Below are 20,217 nucleotides of genomic sequence, written 5' to 3'. Positions count from 1 at the left end.
TCCCGCTTTAAATCGGGCTTATTTTAAAACCTACATATATATATAATGGTATGTATATTGCTGAAAAAATGACAGGAACCCTTTGTAATCCGAGTCTAGCATCAAGTCAATGGCCCTTGTGGGCTATTGATCTGCTCAGTGAAGTAGCAGAGGGGCTTGTTCATCAGTTTCAGCTGCTTTGGTGCACTAGAGGGGCAACAATGAGACGACACTCAAAACAGGAATTAATGGGTTAACAGGTGGAGGGAGGCCACTGACATTTTTCCCTCCTCATCTTTTCTGTTTTGTCACTCGTTTTGTATTTGGCTACGGTCAGTGTCACTACTGGTGTCATGAGGCCATACCTGGACCCTACAGAGATGGCACAGGTAGTCCAACTTCTCCAGGATGGCACATCAATACCACAGGTCATTTCCAGAAGGTTTGCTGCATATACCAGGACAGTCTCAAGGGCATGGAAGAGATTCCAGGAGACAGACAGGCAGTATTCTAGGAGAGCTGGACAGGGCCCCTCATAGAAGGTCCTTAACCCATCAGCAGGACCCACCGGAGGAACAGGATGAGCACTGGCAGAGCCTACAAAATGACCTCCAGCAGGCAGGTCGGCCACTGGTGTGAATGTCTCTGAGCAAACAATCAGAAACAGACTTCATTAGGATGGCCTGAGAGCCTGATGTCCTCTAGTGGGTACCGTGGAGCTCAATTGGCATTTGCCATAGAATACTAGAATTGGCAGGTCCACCACTGGTGTCCTGTGCTTTTCACAGATAAGAGCAGGTTCACCCTGAACACATATGACAGACGTAAAAGGGTCTGGAGAAGCCGTGAATAACATTATGCTGCCTGTAACATCGTTCAGCTGACCGGTTTAGGTGGTGGGTCAGTGATGGTCAGTCTGGGGAGGCATATCCATGGAGGGACAGACAGACCTCTACAGGGTAGACAACGGCACCTTGACTGCCATTAGGTATCGCAGTGAAATCCTTGGGCCCATTGTCAGACCCTATGCTGGTTCCTCCTGGTGCACCACAATGCTTGGCCTCATGTGGCGAGAGGATGAAGGAATTGATCCCATTGACTTGCCCCCCCACCACGCTCACTCACCTGACACCTCTGGGTGGGACATTATGTTTGGGTCCATCAGATGTCTCAGCCTGTTTAGGAGCTCAGTGATGCCCTGGTCCAGATCTGGCAGGAGATCCCCCAGGACACCATCCGTTGTCTCATTAGGACATAAGAGTTATATGCAAACTACTGAGGACGATTTGGAGTTGCTGCAATGACATTTTGGCCAAATGGACTCGCTTTTCTGCCGCTGTATCATTTGTTCCCTTTGATTTTCGGGGTGTCCCTCTATTGGTTGGTCATTTTCATTTCCATCCTTTCGTCCCTCACACATCACCATATCAGTCCATACCAGTAGAGTGAGCCAGCAGGAGTTTTTTTCCCATTGAGATGTGCTGGGTTTTCAAAGTGTGCCTTTAATTTTTTAAGCAGTTTTATTTATATATATATATATATATATATATAATATATAATATATACAGTATGTTTAATATATATGTTATACAGTATATACACATTAGATTGTGCCACTGAGATATTTTTAAATTTTTTTAAAAACCTGCTTGATTTTAGAACACAATTTTGTGTGTCGATTGTTTATATACCATGTTTGTGAAGAAATAAGTTTGACTTGAACAATAACAAACTTGGTGAACTTCGTCATTCCACTCTGCATTACTCCTATTTCTTGCTGCAGTAATTCATTTGTCTCATAAAGTTCAATTCATATTCTTGTAGTCGTTCTGTGTAAAGGCCATAGAAGACGAATGTCATTTTAAATTCTTGTCTGTGTGTCACTTTAGGAAACTTAACTCCACGTCACCAGGAGCTCTTTCACCGAAACCCCGTTTTTGCTGGAGTGCGACTGCCTGAAATTCAACAAGTGGAACCTCTAGAGAAAATGTTTCCAAAGCTACACTCCATCACCTTGAACTTAGTAAAGGTACATCTCTGTTTGAATCATCTCAGTTGTGAATGGTATTTTACAGTTTTCAAAAGTTATCTTTGCAGATATTTCTTTTTTACAGGAAGGTTGTAAAGTCCTTTTATTTTTCAAAGGTTCATAGAAATCATGTTTGCTCCATTAAGCTCCAAAATCCCATAACATGTATGCCTAATAAATATTTCAATAGTCAAAAGGTCTGCCAATTTCTATTATGAACCTGTATAGCTTACCAACGCAAAAATGTTTAAAAGTAATTTGTTGTCTCTACAGCATCTTCTCCTTCTGTTTGGCCTGTACTGTTCTGATCTGACCATCAGACAGACACCAGCACTTTACAAAAACACACGTTTATTAAATAAATAAAGTCCGCCCAACACACAGTGCTCCCTGCACCAATCACCCTCCACACGGGCCTTTCTCTGAGTCTCCGTGGGCCGCCTTTCCTCTCCTCACAGGAGCTTTGTCCTGCTCCCGCTCCTGACTCTAGCTCTCTGATTTTATTCCCACCCGGATGTGTTCCAGGTGCCTGATGACGCTCTTCTGGCAGTACCTCCTGGTGTGGCGGAAGTGCTGCCCTTGCACCTGGAAGCACTCCGGGTGTTGCTGGAAGGATCTTCCCCACCTTCCCAGGTGTGGTGGAAGTGCAGATCTCCCAGGCTTTAGGAGACTTGGGGTACCCCCTGGCGGTAGCCCTTGGGTTTGCGCCTCCTTGCTCCATCCCCGTGGTCCCCTGCTTATCCAGGGTGGTTGCCCCTTCGCGGCCCGGGGGATGTACTGACTGCCTCCCCATCTTTCAGGGCATCTCGGCTGGGTCTGGCCCCCAGCCTCCTGTGACATCCATCCATCCATCCATTTTCCAACCCGCTGAATCTGAACACAGGGTCACGGGGGTCTGCTGGAGCCAATCCCAGCCAACACAGGGCACAAGGCAGGGAACCGATCCTGGGCAGGGTGCCAACCCACCGCAGGAAACACACAAACACACCCACACACCAAGCACACACTAGGGCCAATTTAGAATCGCCAATCCACCTAATCTGCATGTCTGTGGACTGTGGGAGGAAACCGGAGCGCCCGGAGGAAACCCACGCAGACACGGGGAGAACATGCAAACTCCACGCAGGGCGGACCCGGGAAGCGAACCCGGGTCCCCAGATCTCCCAACTGCGAGGCAGCAGCGCTACCCACTGCGCCACCGTGCCGCCCCTCCTGTGACAACTGTCTGTTATTGTAACATAAAAATGCTCAGCTCAGCAGTGAGCATCAATTTTATCGTATTGTTAGATCACCTGTGACATTCACTTAATATTAAAGTTATCCACTAATCTCTCAGTTCTTTATGGGGAAAGTTAGAAATGTCAAACAAGCTATGTGGCTGTTAGCTGTAAGCTCTTACCTGCCTCACCCTGTGCCCTGTGTATTCAACCCTCCTGAGTCACAATGCCAGGCTGCTCGCTGACCGAGACCGTCTTTTACATTTACACTTACATTTCTTGATTTGGCTGACGTTGTTATCCAAGGTGACTTACAACATTTGAGAGATGCAATTGGTCACATTTCTTTTATGTTTTCCAATTGGAGTACAGGTAGATCTGTACTGAAATTTTGACTTGGGTATCAATAATAGCGTTCAGACCTCAGCACTGGCACCAGAATGGCTCTGAATCAAATAACGGATAACTCCGAAACGCCCCCCTTACTCCTGCCTCCCTGATGCACCGCACTATGCACTGTTTCCCTCTTGATAGCAAAGAGTGCCGGATTGCATCGAAGCAATTTGGTGGCCCCGTGAAGTCTTGATCATGTTGAAGCAATAAGGTAGGTTGGTGGTCCCCCTAGAAGTTTTGATCACATTGAAGCAATAAGGGGTGGGCGAGGGTCCCCCATGAATTTCAGATCATGTCAAAACAATTTGGCTTCTGTTTTGTCTTGGTAGAGTAATATATTGCTCTACTTTCCCCTATTGTATTATTAACATGTAGCATCCATATTACTAACCGAGAATGCTAAACCGGATGGACGCAGGGACATCCGGCCATGGGCCGTAGCCGCAAAAAGACGTACTGCGCAGGCGCCCCAAGAAATGAGGGGCCGCGAGAGGCGGACAAGACCACAGAAAAAAGGAGTGAGCACAGAAAAAAGGAGTCAAAGAAATGAGGCGCCGCGAGCACAGAAAAAAGGAAAAGGCACAGAAAAAAGTAGTCAAACGCAGGCGCCGCATGAAACACATTGCACACGAAACTAGCACACAAAAAAAAAGAAGACGCTCGCGCACAACAGCAAGGCAAAACAGGCACCGGACAGGACACACACAAAGAGGGGGATTCAACAAGCCCCTGGAACACAAAAAGAAAGAAGACGCTCGCGCAACAACAATCCTCACCCACCCCCCCACACACACACATCAATAAGAAGTGACACCCAAAGCCACATTTCTAAAGGAAACGTCCATATTAAACATACGTCATCTCAACACCTTCACACTATGCAGCATAGGTGGATCTCCTTACAATAAAGCACTATTAACCGTTCAACTGCAGAAAAGGCTCCATATTAACAGTGAGTGCGACCCTCCTTATTACTTATCCATATTTCGCATGCTGAGGAACAAACAAGTCATGAATACACGGTCACGGGTACAAAACGATTCGGATCGGATAACGGGACCAAACACACGAACACGAATGAAACAACAAAATACACGGTGGCGCATACAACGCGCTTCGGAAACTCCAGGAGAAAAAATGTCTCGGATCAAAAAATGCAAAGCTCAAGTAACCCCGTTACAGAGACGTGCCCAAATGGACAGACACAATGAACGTAGACGCATACAGCGCGTGTCTCAAAGTGCTGCATCGAAACAAGCACGATTTCAAACCGAAAGAGCTCGCGTTGCAGACATACAAAAAAGGGAGCGAAGAGACTGCCAGAAAACAAGCAAGCAAGACTCCAAAAGCAGAAAGCTCAACTGACCGACATACAAAAACGGACAAGGCTCGATACAAACAATGCACGACGTAGACTGAAAGGGACTTTTCACAAAGCGGAGGCAAAACAATTAAAACTCCAAAATAGCGCGTCACAAATAATGGACATGCAACAACGCGGCACTCAAACGCCACAAGCAAAACATGCCCGTCGCGGACATCAACGCCAGACACCTGCTAAACGCTTACGCCAGTTGGCTGACAACGCCTTCAATAATGAGTCCACTATTGAGGAAAATTCATTGGGATTAAGGAATGTCATTTGCAATCATTGTCATTCACTTAACTTCCCAGAAGAAACAACTGGCAATACAAATAATGAATTTACACGTTGTTGTCAAAAGGGGCAGATTAGACTGCCTCCTTTACATTCATATCCTGAATATCTACAGAAGCTTCTAACTAACAATGTGCCTGAAAGTAAAAACTTTATGAACTGCATTAGATCCTACAATAGTTCATTTGCTTTTGCATCTACCGGAGTAAATATCAGGCCACCAAAAGGCAATGGCCCATACTGCTTTCGCATATGTGGACAAATACTGCATCGCATTGGAACAGTGCACCCTGAAACAAATCAAGAACGCAAATATGCACAAATCTACATCCTAGATCCAGATGAGGCAATCTATCAACGAATGAACCTTCCTGAAAACAAACAATGCACAGAGCTTATAATGAGAAACGTCTCTCATGTCATAAACAATCACCCATTAGCTAAGTCTATAAAAATGCTACATGAAGTTGAAAAGGAGGCCAATACAAAAGCAAATGCAGAAGGTATAGCAGCAACTACAATTGCTTTAGTCTTGATAAAGGACAAAGAACAAGATCCAAGACGATACAATCTTCCCGTCGTTATCCTAGAATTGAGCTTACAAGTTCTGACCTAGAATTACCTTTTACATTGAAACGCCGACAGTTCCCCATTAAACCTGCATTTGCCATGACCATCAACAAATCACAAGGACAAACCATGGACAAGGTTGGCATCTACCTCTCTGAACCCGTTTTTGGACATGGACAACTTTATGTTGCCTTCTCACGTGTTCGACGTTCATCTGACGTTAAAGTTAAAGTTATAAATGATCCATGCCAAGGAAGACTCATTCAAGGACAAGACACCATCTTTACTACTAATGTTGTATACAAAGAAATATTCCAATAAAACATTACTCTATGCCAAAAACTCTATTTTTTATTTCTATAGGCATCATCCAAACCTGCACACTATTCTATATCTAATTCATACATCTCACTCTTTGTCATGCCCCAATGCCAGGGGTAGGCGAGCGAAGCGAGCAGGGGGCAGAGCCCCCTAGTTTGTCAGAATGCCTAATCTCACAGACTTACCACTGTTTATAAGGTATTATTGTATATAACTTATCCCCACCTTCCCTTCTATATCTATAACCTCAGGCAATTAGATGTAGTAAAAAGACAAGCAGGAGTTAAGTTACACATAAAATAATGTATTACTGGTAATATTCATAAAATGCAAAGTACATTTGAATATTGGCAACCATACAACCTGATTAAATGGTGATGTGTAGGTCAGGCGGCACACAGACTTGTAGTTACTTAAATGTCTCTACTTAAGACATCATTGGTGCTCAGCTTTCTTGAGAACAGGCCTTAAGCCTGGTCAATATGGCTGCTGAGCTGCAGTCTTCATTTTGTTGTCTTCATCATCACAGGTTAGCAAGAGAGAGAGAATGTGGTTGAGCAAGCAGATTTATAGATGTTCTGTCCAACCCCTACAGCCAATAGGACATCATGGTACTTAAAAGCTTCTGACCCAAGCCAATTCCAAACTGCCATACTTCAGACCAATGGGGGAATACAGCATCTTAAAGCCTGCCACCCCAAGGACCATATGTCTTTATGGCTTTCTTGCGGGGGGTGTGGTTGAAAGACTTTAGCAGAGAAACACTCGCCAAACTGGTTTAAAGCACACCCCCCAAATCCTGTCGTAAAATTCAAAGAGATCCATTCCTTGGGTTGCAAACACGAATGCCTCTCACCAAAGTAACACTAAGTTACATTGCTTTGCCTAAATTACAAATAAAGACATACAAAATATTTATCAAGTTATATGCAAAATCTCACATCACAACAGCTTCCCTGTGAAATCTCAATCGTGTCAAATCAATAAGGGGTGGTGGTGGAGGTCACGTCAAAGTAATAAGGAGTCGGTGTAGGGGGGGGGGGCTCCCCTGTTAAAAGTTCAGATTGTGTCAAAGCTTGTAGTCTGCGAAACAGATGTTTTTCCGCAACTGCAATGCTGAGTGTCCTTGTATGTGTGGGAGATTGAGAAGGAAAGCTGACGTTTACTTCTGTTATTGAAAATCTTGAGATGCTGGTACCATGCCATTTTAAAATTTGCGTTATTCAGTACTTTTCCATTCCTGATATACCAGGGAGTCTTAACAGCCAGGTGAAAAAACTTGCTCATGTTCTCAATAGCGGAATTTGAACCCATAACCTCAGGGTTTGGAGTCCAAAGCCTTAACCGCTATGCTACGCTGCCTGACCCATTGGGTCTCCACTCCTCTACTTTAACCCAGTTGACCCCTAGTAGAGGATTCCACAAAATATCCTCCATGCCCTTAAGTGACTTCAGCTGGACAAGAGATGGTCAATCTTAGCCTCTTAGCTGTCTTTGTAATCAAAAATCAGGCAGACATTGAGATTAAGCTTTTACATGTATTTAAAAACTAACTGTGTAGGCCTGTGCTGTAAAAAACCCGGGGTCCTAGAAACTACTGAAATCGTCAGAAACAAAATTGAAATGTAGCGTCGTCAGGTAATTGAAAGGAACTCCTCTGGGCGTGCTGGCCTCACTTACGTATCCTCGGAGGCGGAGCCCTTACCCAGACTCCACCTCTCACTTCTAGGTCCGGACAGACAGACAGACAGACAGACAGACCGACCGACGCACTTGTACGCGTAGACATTTATATATAAGATGATATTCTTTTTACATAATAATAATATTTTTATTTATATAGTACCTTATCATACATTTACATGAAATTCAAAGTGCTTTCCACAGATTCATCAACAAAAAATGATATACCACATTTACTTGTGCTGTTATCATTAAATCATACTATAATTTATTTGTAATAAATGTAAGTATGCTAAATACAAAACCAGCCAGGTGTTGTTAAGTAAAATGTAACCACTAAAGTGCAAGAAACCTTCACTCTTATCAGAAAAAGGTTTTCTAATTAAAATATTTATACAATAACATTGACAACCAGATCAATATCAATATATATATATAACTATTTCAACCATTCTATGATCTGCTCCTCACAAACTGAGGGCACCGTGGCGGATGTTAGCAGATTGCTGGCCAACCACAAGCGTTACCTGGTAGGTAACCACCCATACAATCAGATTGTGACACAGACTTCGAATGCCGTGAATATATATATATATATATATATATATATATATATATATATATATATATAATATTGTCACAAGAACGACAAAGAGCCATTGGAAAGGTTTGGGGCAGCCAACGCCAATAAAAGGTGTCATTTTGCTTGACTTTTCACTACATTCATAATGGCTAACACGGTACAACACCCTAGTACTACAAGTAAGGTCAGAAAAAATATAGAAATAAAAACTAAAATAAAGAGGCAAAACTATAATAACTTTGGTTGGGCATGCAGTAGGTGTCAAAATAAAAGGGGGGTAAATACAACACAATACACAGAAGAGAACACAAGGAATCCTCTGAGATATAACTGTGTAGCGCGTAACGTGTAACTGTGGATGTTAAGGCCAGGTAATTCTAGGCAGCCACACTGTCTCTCCCCACCTCTCTCTAAATTAAGCACACACACCTGGGGCCTCATGTATAACGCCGTGCGTAGAACTCACACTATAACATGGCGTAAGCACAAAAGCGGGAATGTGCGTACGCACAGAAAAATCCAGATGCAGGATCAAACTTTCACGTTCTTCCACTACATAAATCCCGATCAGCGTGAAAAGTAATGCACGTGCACGTGCCTTCTGTCCCACCCCAACTCCTCCTAGAATTACGCCTCTTTGAATATGCAAATCAATATAAATAGCCTTCTGTGAAAAGACAATGAGAAAAGCACGGGGGGAAATATAAGAATTTCAGCAAATACCAAGTGGAGGCAAAGGAAAAACGTACTATTTGTTGGTTTAAACAGTGGGATAATCAACAAAAGGAAGTTGATCGAGTGACAGAGTGGCGGAGAAACTCGACAGCTCAAGTTCACAAAGTTGCACAGTGCCTGAAATAAAAAAGAAATCACATATCAAAGTCGGCGTGAAAAGGTGACTCGTAGCGGACCTTCTGAGTGTCATATGAAAGCTTATTAGGGTACAGAGAAAAAAAATAGGCACACAGTGGGGAAAAAAGCACGAAATGTCAACTTTAATCTCGAAATTTCCACTTTAATCACGTAGTTTATTTTGTCATTAAAGTAGAACATCATAAACTTCATCTTAAAATTGTTTATTTTGCTAGTTTCTCAAATCCCATTGTAACTAAAGTAGGACGTTAAATGCTTTGTTCTGTATTTGATCTTCTATGTGCTCTGAGTGTGAATCACTACGTGCTTCCGTTCTTTCTCTTTCTCCGACAGGACACATAATCCATTGCATTCGTGATATTACAGCTCTCTGAATAATTAAAATACTGAGATGTATACGTGATATCTTTTTCATGATGATAGGAATGAAAGCATGTTATTAAACATAGGAATACGGTGGCGCAGTGATTGTTCATATCTCATGCAAGAGGCTTGCTGCGCCATGCGCGACCTTCGATGAAATAATTTATTACAGAAGTATTGTCTCTTTCAAATGTACTAACCTCCAATTCCTGTCCATACTTTTCTTTCTCCATTCGCCACACAATCAGCTCTGTGATAGACGTTAAGCCATCTGTAAGCTTAGAACGCCGATTCTTCAAAACTTTTAAGGAACATTGAAATATCTTCGTAGTACATGTTTAATTATTCTCTCCGTCTATCCTTCCAGTGTCGCGTCAGCACCAGCAATAATACAGCGCAAGGCAGGAGCTATCCCTGAACTAGCTATACGCTGCGGCACCGTGTCCTCACATGTTTAATTATTAACAATACTGATTATTTAAATGAAGTTAAAGTTTTATCTGTATACTATAAGCAGCATATTTTGCTGCATTTCATCTTAAAAATGATATTGTCATCATATGCACTTTATAAAGTGGCGCAGGTTGTGCAATATTATAACTGTAGTGCAAGTTTACAGTGAGGTAATTGTACTTATAAGTCCAAACAGTTCTACAAGGAGCGCTTGATGGACTGATTGAGTGCGTTTATAGTTCTTGAGCTGAAACCTTTTCTAAACTGCGAAGTCCATACTGGGAAGTCACTGAAGCGTTTTGCCGTGGCTCAGGCAGCATGTGCTTCATGCTGTATACCGATAATTCTCTTTCTGATCAGCTGCTGCTGTGATTCCCCACTCAGATACAGTGATCTAAATACTTCGAGTGGTGCAGTGAGAGTAATATGGAAAAAGATGATCCGCAGTGGCAACCCTTAACGGGAGCAGCTGAAAGAAGAAGAAGATGCAGTGAGCGTAACAACGCTAAAGCAGTTATGGTATTTGGAATACTACGGCTATTCCCTGGGCCATTATATTGCTGCAGGTTAATTACAATCCGATGCATTACACTAATAAACAATATGCAGTTAATTTCAGTGTATTTATAAAGCCGCGTCAGGAATGTGGAGCTAAGAAAGAAAGGGTAACTACACAGGAACAGTAGCACTACTTTGACGCTGGGTGCCGCCAGTCTGCAAAACCGAGCGGAGAAATTGCGTACGCCAGGGTATGAGGTACCGTGGAAATGTGCGTGGCTTTACGCCAAGTTTAGGTTTTATACATTGAGATTTGAGCGTGGAAACATTCGTATGCAACATTTCTGTGAGTACGCACCGTTTATACATGACGCCCCTGGTGACTTAATGTCCGCTAGTAGAGCGGCTAACACTTCTATAGTTTCTCAAAACACAGGGATGTTATCCATCCATCCATCCATTTTCCAACTGCTGAATCCGAACACAGGGTCACGGGGGTCTGCTGGAACCAATCCCAGCCAATACAGGGCAAAAGGCAGGAACCAATCGCGGGCAGGGTGCCAACCCACCGCAGGACACACACAAACACACACACACACCAAGCACATACTAGGGCCAATTTAGAATCGCCAGTCCACCTAACCTGCATGTCTTTGGACTGTGGGAGGAAACCCACGCAGACATGGGGAGAACATGCAAACTCCACGCAGGGAGGACCCGGGAAGTGAACCCAGGTCCCCAGATCTTCCAACTGCGAGGCAGCAGCGCTACCCACTGCGCCACCGTGCCGCCCAGGATGTTATTAAGACATTATTTTTAATCAAGGTGGATTCCCATGGACATCGAAAGCTACTTGAAGCTGAAGAGAAACTGGCGATACAAAACATTGCAAGGCTCTGCTTTCCCAGGATGCACTTCACTTATGACCTGAAATCTGTCATTTGAAACCATTAAAGCATCCTTCATACAGTGTCTAATTCTGGAAATGCTTCTGGAAATGCAGTACAGCCCTATTAGTAGTCTGTTATGTCGATTATTAATTGTCCTGTTGATGCCAAAGTCTTTACTTGTTTAACTGTTGGCGTCTACCTTATTATAAGAGTAAATTTCAAATTCAGCTGAAAGTGGAGTAAAATGATACAACTGTTCAGAAACATTCCAGATGGATGGACCGGAGGTGACTTCTGCTTTGATTGCATTTTCATGACAAACCTTAGGGCTTACAAAGCTCAAAATATTTCATTTTTCTCCACAGAAATGTCTGCACATTGATCCAGACAAGCGATCGTCTTGCAGTGAGCTGTTGCGCCATGACTATTTTACCAGAGATGGCTTTGCAGAAAGGTAAGACAGGGAATGAATTGTATTTATCTTCACCCAATGAAATGCTGCAGTTATTTAAATGTAGGAATGTGTTTTTAATGTGTTGATCATTTAATAAAGTATCTATCTATCTATCTATCTATCTATCTATCTATCTATCTATCTATCTATCTATCTATCTATCTATCTATCTATCTATCTATCTATCTATCTATCTATCTATCTATCTATCTATCTATCTATTCTAGTGCAGTGACCAGAACTGCACACAGTACTCCAGATGTGGTCTCACTCGTGTGTTATATAGTCTATAGGATAGTGTGCCTTGATTTATATTCAACAGTTTCTGTGATATAAAATAACATTCTATTTGCCTTTTTAATCACTTTGTGCACATTGCTTTGATGATGAAAATGTTGTGTCAACCAATGCTTGTCATTTCTTTTCAGAGGTTGCTTCCTGTTGCTCAGTACCTCCCATCTTGCATTAATAGTTCATATTCATTTTGCCTACTTGTAGCTCTTTTCACTTTTTTTACATTAAACTGCATTTTTCAGGAGTTTTGCTCAATTCTGAAGCTTTCTGAAGTCTTTCGGAAACCTTTAAAGGTTTAAAAACCTTTTGCGAGTGATACAGTACATTGATTACACCGTTTGGCACAACCACTCTGGCTGTCTTATTGTAACTTTGCCTCAGTTGTGCTTAAGCATATGACTTAAATATTTGAGGTAGTGGTGAGAAAAGTCAACATCAAGATTAGTTAAATACAATTGTGAAAATGATTCTGGTGTTAAAGAGTGGCTGTTGGCTGTCCATAATACTGATGGTGCAATTGCTAAATGTCCTGAACCGAGCAATTCAAAAATGACCCAGCCAAATAGCCGAGACCTGTAATATTTTGTCTGCTTTTCCTGTATGTACTGAAGAGACCCAGTCATTGTCTCAGCCAACTTTATCAGCCTGTGAAGATGTATACCAGTAACGTTCTCAGCTCTGTTGTGCCCTGTGGCCTCAGGCTAAGCAGTTGTTGTGTATGGATGGCCTCTGCTGAACATCTGTAGAAGTAGGGATGGGGACATCTGGGGCCCTCTGCACAGTATTCCTATTGATATACAATAGTCTGGTCTATCTTCTGCTCCCTAAGCCTGTGACCCACCTTTTTAAAACTTTAATTTAAAGAAAGGACAGAAAAGTAAACCTTTTTTTTTTTAAAAGTTGACAAATAAATTGACCATAATGGGCCCCGGAGCCTCACCTGGGTCTGATACCTGCCTTGCACTTGATGCTGCCAACGTATTCTCCGGGCTCCTGTGATGCTGAATTTTATTAAGCACATTTGAGAATGTTACGTTACGGTATACGTGTAGTGAAGTGAAACTTCAGGACCACCTTTTGAATGATATTCTTGTTTTTTTTTTTGTGTTCAGATTCATTGAGGAGCTCAATTATAAACTGAAGAAGAATTTAAAAGAAAGCGCTCCATTGTCAAAGAAGTCCAAAACATCCAAAAGGGAAAAAGAAGAGCGTACTGCTGATGAATCAAAAACCATAAGTAAAGTAGGCCAACACATTTTACGATTCATCTAAATCCACAAGAAGCTGTTGTAACTTAGAAGATTGGACAGGCATCTCTCTCTCTCTCTCTCTCTCTCTCTCTCTCTCTATATATATATATATATATATATATATATATATATATATATATAATCTAACATCTATCTGTCTGTCTGCTTTTCACGAGAGAACTACTTAACGGATTTAGATTGGGTTATTTTCTATAGTTTGCTTGATTTTGTGACTTCTCTCATGGCGCTAAGTATGGTAGTTCGCTTGTGGTTCCGATTCATTTGCGTGAATCCAAGAGAGACAGCGGGCTGCGGGGCCCTCCTCACTCATGCGCCAGCCTCGGTGTGCACCGTACTTCCACTTAGCTAGCAAACGAGAGAACTACTTAACGGATTTAAATTGGGTTTTTTTCTATAATTTGGTTGAACATTCCAGTTGATTTTGCGACTTGCTGCTAAGTATCAAGAGTTCGCTTGCGGTACCGATTTATTAGAGCAAATCCGAGAGAGACTCAACGGGCTGCAGGGCCCTCCTCACTCACGCTTCTGCCTCGGGGGCGTAACCTTAACTCCACTTAGTTATCGAACGAGAGAACGACTTAACGGATTTAGGTCTTTTTATTTTTCTATAATTTGCTTGAACATTCCGGATGATTTTGTGACTTCTCTCATCACGCTAAGAATCAGAGTTCGCTTGCAGGAGCGATTATATTCACGCTAATCCGAGACGGAGGCTGCCGGCCAAGGGGAGGGGAAAGCGTGATGTCAGGAGTGGGCGGAGCCCTCCTCACTGTCCTGTTTCACTACTTATGAAAACACGATGAGGGCCACACCCCCGTCCCCTTGGCCCGCTGCGTGTCTCTCAGATTCGCACTAATAAATTGGTACCGCAAGTGAACTCTGATACTTAGCATTGCAAAATCAACCGAAATCCATCCATCCATTATCCAACCTGCTATATCCTAACTACAGGGTCATGGGGGTCTGCTGGAGCCAATCCCAGCCAACACAGGGTGCAAGGTAGGAAACAAACCCCGGGCAGGACGCCAGCCCACTGCAAGGCACACACACACACCAAGGACAATTTTAGAATCGCCAGTGCACTTAATATGCATGTCTCTGGACTGTAGGAGGAAACCGGAGTATCCGGAGGAAACCCACGCAGACAAAGGAAGAACTCAACTGAAATGTTCAAGCAAAAAACCCGATGTAAATCCATTAAGTAGCTCTCTCATGAAAAGCAGACAGACAGACACTGGATTTTATATACGTAGAGATATAATTATACTTTCATTATAGCTCTCTTAAGTATAATTCTTGTCATTTTTGGCCATATTTAGGAGCCTAGTAACCTTGTGAAAATAATTGAGAACAAGTCGGATGCTAAAACGATGAAAACTAGAGAACCCCTAGCAGAGACTGAAAAAGTGGAGATGCAGACCATTATGGAGGGCAACGAAGGACCAGAGACGAGCACAGAGAAGGGTCTGGCCGTGAGCAGAGCGGTCCATCTGTGTTTAAGAGATCAGAACACCTGCAATGATTCTTCTGTGGGGGCTGCAATTCCTCCAATCTCACAGACCCCAGCATCCAGCAGCCTAAATGTCCCATCTGCAGCTGTCTCAGGATCACTCAGCTACAGGTATGACAGATGCAATCTGCTAACCCACCTTAGAAAGATCACATTCAATCTCCTTGGAATTTTAGGAAACGTGCCAATGAAATGACAGTAATGACGCAATGAATGCATTCTGCCTGTTTATGTTGACAAACCGAATCTGATAGCAAACACGCTTTTCAAAAGAGTGAAGGAACGCTTGACTATCTCCTGTAGTTTCCTTTAATGGATGGCTTATAGACAGCAGCAGAGACATACGTTGATTTGTCTGCCAGGAGAGGGTGCACTTTACTTGTGTTTGTGGTTAGTCAGTTGGGAGAGGATTCAACTCCGTGACTGATTCAGTGTGCCCGGGTGTTACGAGCCAGGAGCTCACCATGGCTGGCCCTGCCACCAGCTCCCTAAGGATTTAGGGTGTCTAACAAAAGGCAGCTGGCTAAACGGCCACCTCTGGATCCCAGTATGACTTTACAGATGCATTACGCAAACATAAGTGAGGAACGCGTAATTGGAACAAAACTGTTAAAACTAAGTCCAAGTAAAACAGAACCCACTTACAGTACCTACAGTATCTGCTTGTTGAACTCGTCTGACACACTTTGTAACCTTTCAAGGACGGTAAGAGCATTGCTCTCTTCATCATCCCGCATCTTTTTGCCAGTCCAGACCTCTTATCCTCCAGTTTACTTTACAAATGACTTTAAGCCCTATGGACTTCTGGGTTGATGTGCCTTTAAACTCCGTTCTGAGGCCATTTTCAGCTACGGTCCAGGTGGCCGCCAGCACTTACACAGATCTTACTAATTCCTTGGCTGCACCCTTCTTCCCTTAGTGATAAATGGACTTACATCACCAATACCCAGGCAAGTGTTCCCCACTTTCTTATGGTTTTCTTGAGCCTTATCACTGACTTATTACTTATTGCCATCCTTTCCAGGCTGGCAGCCCTTTTGCCCACTGATCCACCCATCATAAATGCACTTTTATACTTTACTAGCTGTGTAAGCCTGTGCTGTAAGAAGCCGAGGGTCCTAGAAACTGCTGAAATCGCCAGAAAAAAAACCTGAAATGTAGAGGTGTGGGTGGCACAGTGGGTAGTGCTGCTGCCTCACAGTAAGGAGACCTGTGGTTCGCTTCCCGGGTCCTCCCTGCGTGGAGTTTGTATGTTCTCCCCGTGTCTGCTGGGCACAAGGCAGGAAACAAACCCCAGGCAGGGCGCCAGCCCACCGCAGGACACACACAGGGACAATTTAGAATGGCCAATGCACCTAACCTGCATGTCTTTGGACTTTCGGAGAAAACCCACGCAGACACGGGGAGAACATGCAAACTCCACGCAGGGAGGACCCGGGAAGCGAACCACAGGTCTCCTTACTGTGAGGCAGCAGCACTACCCACTGTGCCACCCACACCTCTACATTTCAGGTTTTTTTTCTGGCGATTTCAGCAGTTTCTAGGACCCTCGGCTTCTTACAGCACAGGCTTACACAGCTAGTAAAGTATAAAAGTGCATTTATGATGGGTGGAGCAGTGGGCAAAAGGGCTGCCAGCCTGGAAAGGATGGCAATAAGTAATAAGTCAGTGATAAGGCTCTACTCATTTTTTTATGTTGATGAAATTCTTCAATAAGATTTGGACATAATACGTCTTCTTTAATTGGGAACTTAAAGTGAGGAAAACGTTAAAATTTATAACAGCTGAGAGCGCAGGAAGTGTTTCTGTCAAAAGCATTCACACAGATGAGAGGTGAGAGGACCGTGTTTGTTGCAAATGATTGAAGTTTTACAGGAATAAATGTAAGTTTAAAAAGTATTTATGTGTTAATTTCAAAGCCAAACAGAACAACAAATAACTCTAACGCAACATGAAACATAATTTACTTTCAAATTATTACATTTTACTATTTTTTAATATGGTTAATTACTTGCTGTAATGTACAGTGCATCCGGAAAGTATTCCCAGCGCTTCATCACTGTTTCCACATTTTGTTATGTTACAGCCTTATTCCAAAATGGATTCAATTCATTTTTTTCCTCAGAATTCTGCACACAACACCCCATAATGACAACGTGAAAAAAGTTTACTTGAGGTTTTTGCAAATTTATTAAAAATAAAAAAACTGAGAAATCCCATGTCCATAAGTATTCACAGCCTTTGCTCAGTACTTTGTCGATGCCCCTTTGGCAGCAATTCCAGCCTCAAGTCTTGTTGAATATGATGCCACAAGCTTGGCACACCTATCCTTGGCCAGTTTGGCCCATTCCTCTTTGCAGCACCTCTCAAGCTCCATCAGGTTGGATGGGAAGCATCGGTGCACAGCCATTTTAAGATCTCTCCAGAGATGTTCAATCGGATTCAAGTCTGGACTCTGGCTGGGCCACTGAAGGACATTCGCAGAGTTGTCCTGAAGCCACTCCTTTGATATCTTGGCTGTGTGCTTAGGGTCGTTGTCCTGCTGAAAGATGAACCGTCGCCCCAGTCTGAGGTCAAGAGCGCTCTGGAGCAGGTTTTCATCCAGGATGTCTCTGTACATTGCTGCAGTCATCTTTCCCTTTATCCTGACTAGTCTCCCAGTCCCACAGCATGATGCTGCCACCACCATGCTTCACTGTAGAGATGGTATTGGCCTGGTGATGAGCGGTGCCTGGTTTCCTCCAAACGTGACGCCTGGCATTCACAGCAAAGAGTTCAATCTTTGTCTCATCAGACCAGAGAATTTTCTTTCTCATGGTCTGAGAGTCCTTCAGGTGCCTTTTGGCAAACTCCAGGCGGGCTGCCATGTGCCTTTTACTAAGGAGTGACTTCCGTCTGGCCACTCTACCATACAGGCCTGATTGGTGGATTGCTGCAGAGATGGTTGTCCTTCTGGAAGGTTCTCCTCTCTCCACAGAGGACCTCTGGAGCTCTGACAGAGTGACCATCGGGTTCTTGGTCACCTCCCTGACTAAGGCCCTTCTCCCCCGATCGCTCAGTTTAGATGGCTGGCCAGCTCTAGGAAGAGTCCTGGTGGTTTCAAACTTCTTCCACTTATGGATGATGGAGGCCACTGTGCTCATTGGGACCTTCAAAAGCAGCAGACATTTTTCTGTAACCTTCCCCAGATTTGTGCCTTGAGACAATCCTGTCTCGGAGGTCTACAGACAATTCCTTTGACTTCATGCTTGGTTTGTGCTCTGACATGAACTGTCAACTGTGGGACCTTCTATAGACAGGTGTGTGCCTTTCCAAATCAGGTCCAGTCAACTGAATTTACCACAGGTGGACTCCAATGAAGCATCAGAAACATCTCAAGGATGATCAGGGGAAACAGGATGAACCTGAGGTCAATTTGGAGCGTCATGACAAAGGCTGTGAATACTTATGGACATGTGCTTTCTCAATTTGTTTATTTTTAATAAATTTGCAAAAACCTCAAGTAAACTTTTTTCACGTTGTGATTATGGGGTGTTGTGTGTAGAATTCTTAGGAAAAAAATGAATTTAATCCATTTTGGAATAAGGCTGTAACATAACAAAATGTGGAAAAAGTGATGAAGCGCTGGGAATACTTTCTGAGTGCATTGTAAAATAGTTAGTTCTATTATGCAAATGTAACAATTCCCATGAAAATAAGTCTGTTTAAATTGTACATCCGCTTCCCCACACACGAGCGACAGAACTGCAAAGAGGCTAATGCGTAACGCAGGCAGGGGGCAAAACTCCCTAGTTACTAATTAAGAAAATGGTTAGAATGAAAATCTGTAGCCACTGTGCCTCTCCAACATCGGAGTTGGTCACCTCTGTAAATAATGCAAGCATTACTGGACGTGTAACCAGTGACCCAACGGTGATAACTGAAACAAATCAATCAGAGTGCACATTGTCCAGAATTCCATACTCTTAATGGCTATGGAAATAAAGCGATTCCTGTGTCTGGTAGGTTTGGATTGCAGGCTGCAGTACCATCTCCTGGACGGCAGCAGTATGAAGAGATTATGAAAAGGGCTTGTGGGTTCTTTGATGCTCTACCGACACACTGCTTGTTGTCAACACTCTGGGTGTAAAGTGCTAATAGATAGATAGATAGATAGATAGATAGATAGATAGATAGATAGATAGATAGATAGATAGATAGATAGATAGATAGATAGATAGATATAATAATGCACTGGGCTGTGGTCAGAGAGACAGTGCAGTTCCCATACTAAACGGTGATGCAGCATGTCAGCAGGCTCTCAACAGCACACCCAGAAACTGATAAGAATGGGAAATCAAAGTCGAGGCAACTCACACAGCAAATATGCCGTTGTGCCTTTTTGATTAGGTGGGATGTATTGAGAGGTCTTTGGAAATGTTAAACCCAGGAACTTTAAATGGTACACTGCCTCCACCACTAAATCCATTAATGCACAAGGGAGTGTGGATGGCTCAAGTCTTTCTATTATCAATAACCATCCTGTCGGTCTTCTCAGTATTGACAGAGCGGTTATTCACCTCGCACCAGGCTGTTTTATGTCTGTCTTGAAATAAAATAGCGGAGTGATTGACAGCACTGTTAAATCAGCGTCTGTGTGGTAGACATATGACACTCAATAATAGGAAGAAATCTTGGGATGGACAGTTCAAAGAGATGACACCCTTCCAGGTAGGTTGGGCATGGGATGGGTGCCAAAGAACAGAACACAAGTAATCCTCTTCATAGAGCTGAATAGCCAATCTATCATGGCCACCTCAGACATACAATCTAGTGGTATCACTCACTAAATACAAACCTCGTTTATACTTCATGCTCAGAACGTGTACACACACACACAAAATGGCTGCCACACGTTCCCAGCGTTCATTTGACGTGTCCTCTGAGCAGGTCTTCAGAAGTTGTATGCGATTTGCAGTCCCAACAAAAAGTCGGGGGGCGCAGTGTCATAAAGTCGGAATGTGACGTCAGAGTCTCAGTTTACTATCAACATGTGACAGAAAGCCACTTTGAGGATCCTATGGGATCGATGTGTGCGCTTCGAAGTTTGATGAATGGTTCGATGTGATGAAGCAAAATGGCGACATACAAATGCATTCGTGGTGCTTTTATATTTGAGCGTCGCATATTCCCCATCGGA

General features: G+C 43.2%; 2 protein-coding genes across 4 annotated transcripts in view; one reads left to right on the top strand and one right to left on the bottom strand.

The window, feature by feature from the left end:
- Nucleotides 1–20,217, bottom strand: part of pkd2 (polycystic kidney disease 2) — a 913,849-nt gene that overhangs the window by 636,309 nt on the left and 257,323 nt on the right. The window lies entirely within an intron of this gene.
- LOC114652388 (cyclin-dependent kinase-like 2) overlaps nucleotides 1–20,217 on the top strand; it is a 71,068-nt gene that overhangs the window by 24,669 nt on the left and 26,182 nt on the right. For both annotated transcript variants that reach the window (XM_051928165.1, XM_051928166.1), the window contains exons 6-9: nucleotides 1,869–2,008; nucleotides 11,875–11,963; nucleotides 13,370–13,499; nucleotides 14,848–15,149. In XM_051928165.1, the coding sequence (XP_051784125.1) occupies nucleotides 1,869–2,008; nucleotides 11,875–11,963; nucleotides 13,370–13,499; nucleotides 14,848–15,149 (661 nt within the window). The remainder of the gene's footprint in view (nucleotides 1–1,868; nucleotides 2,009–11,874; nucleotides 11,964–13,369; nucleotides 13,500–14,847; nucleotides 15,150–20,217) is intronic.

This window comes from Erpetoichthys calabaricus, chromosome 5 (assembly GCF_900747795.2).
Source record: "Erpetoichthys calabaricus chromosome 5, fErpCal1.3, whole genome shotgun sequence".
NCBI classification, from domain to species: Eukaryota; Metazoa; Chordata; class Cladistia; order Polypteriformes; family Polypteridae; genus Erpetoichthys; species Erpetoichthys calabaricus.
The sequence above is the reverse complement of the archived record's forward strand: the minus strand, read 5'-3'. Positions and strand labels throughout refer to the sequence as shown.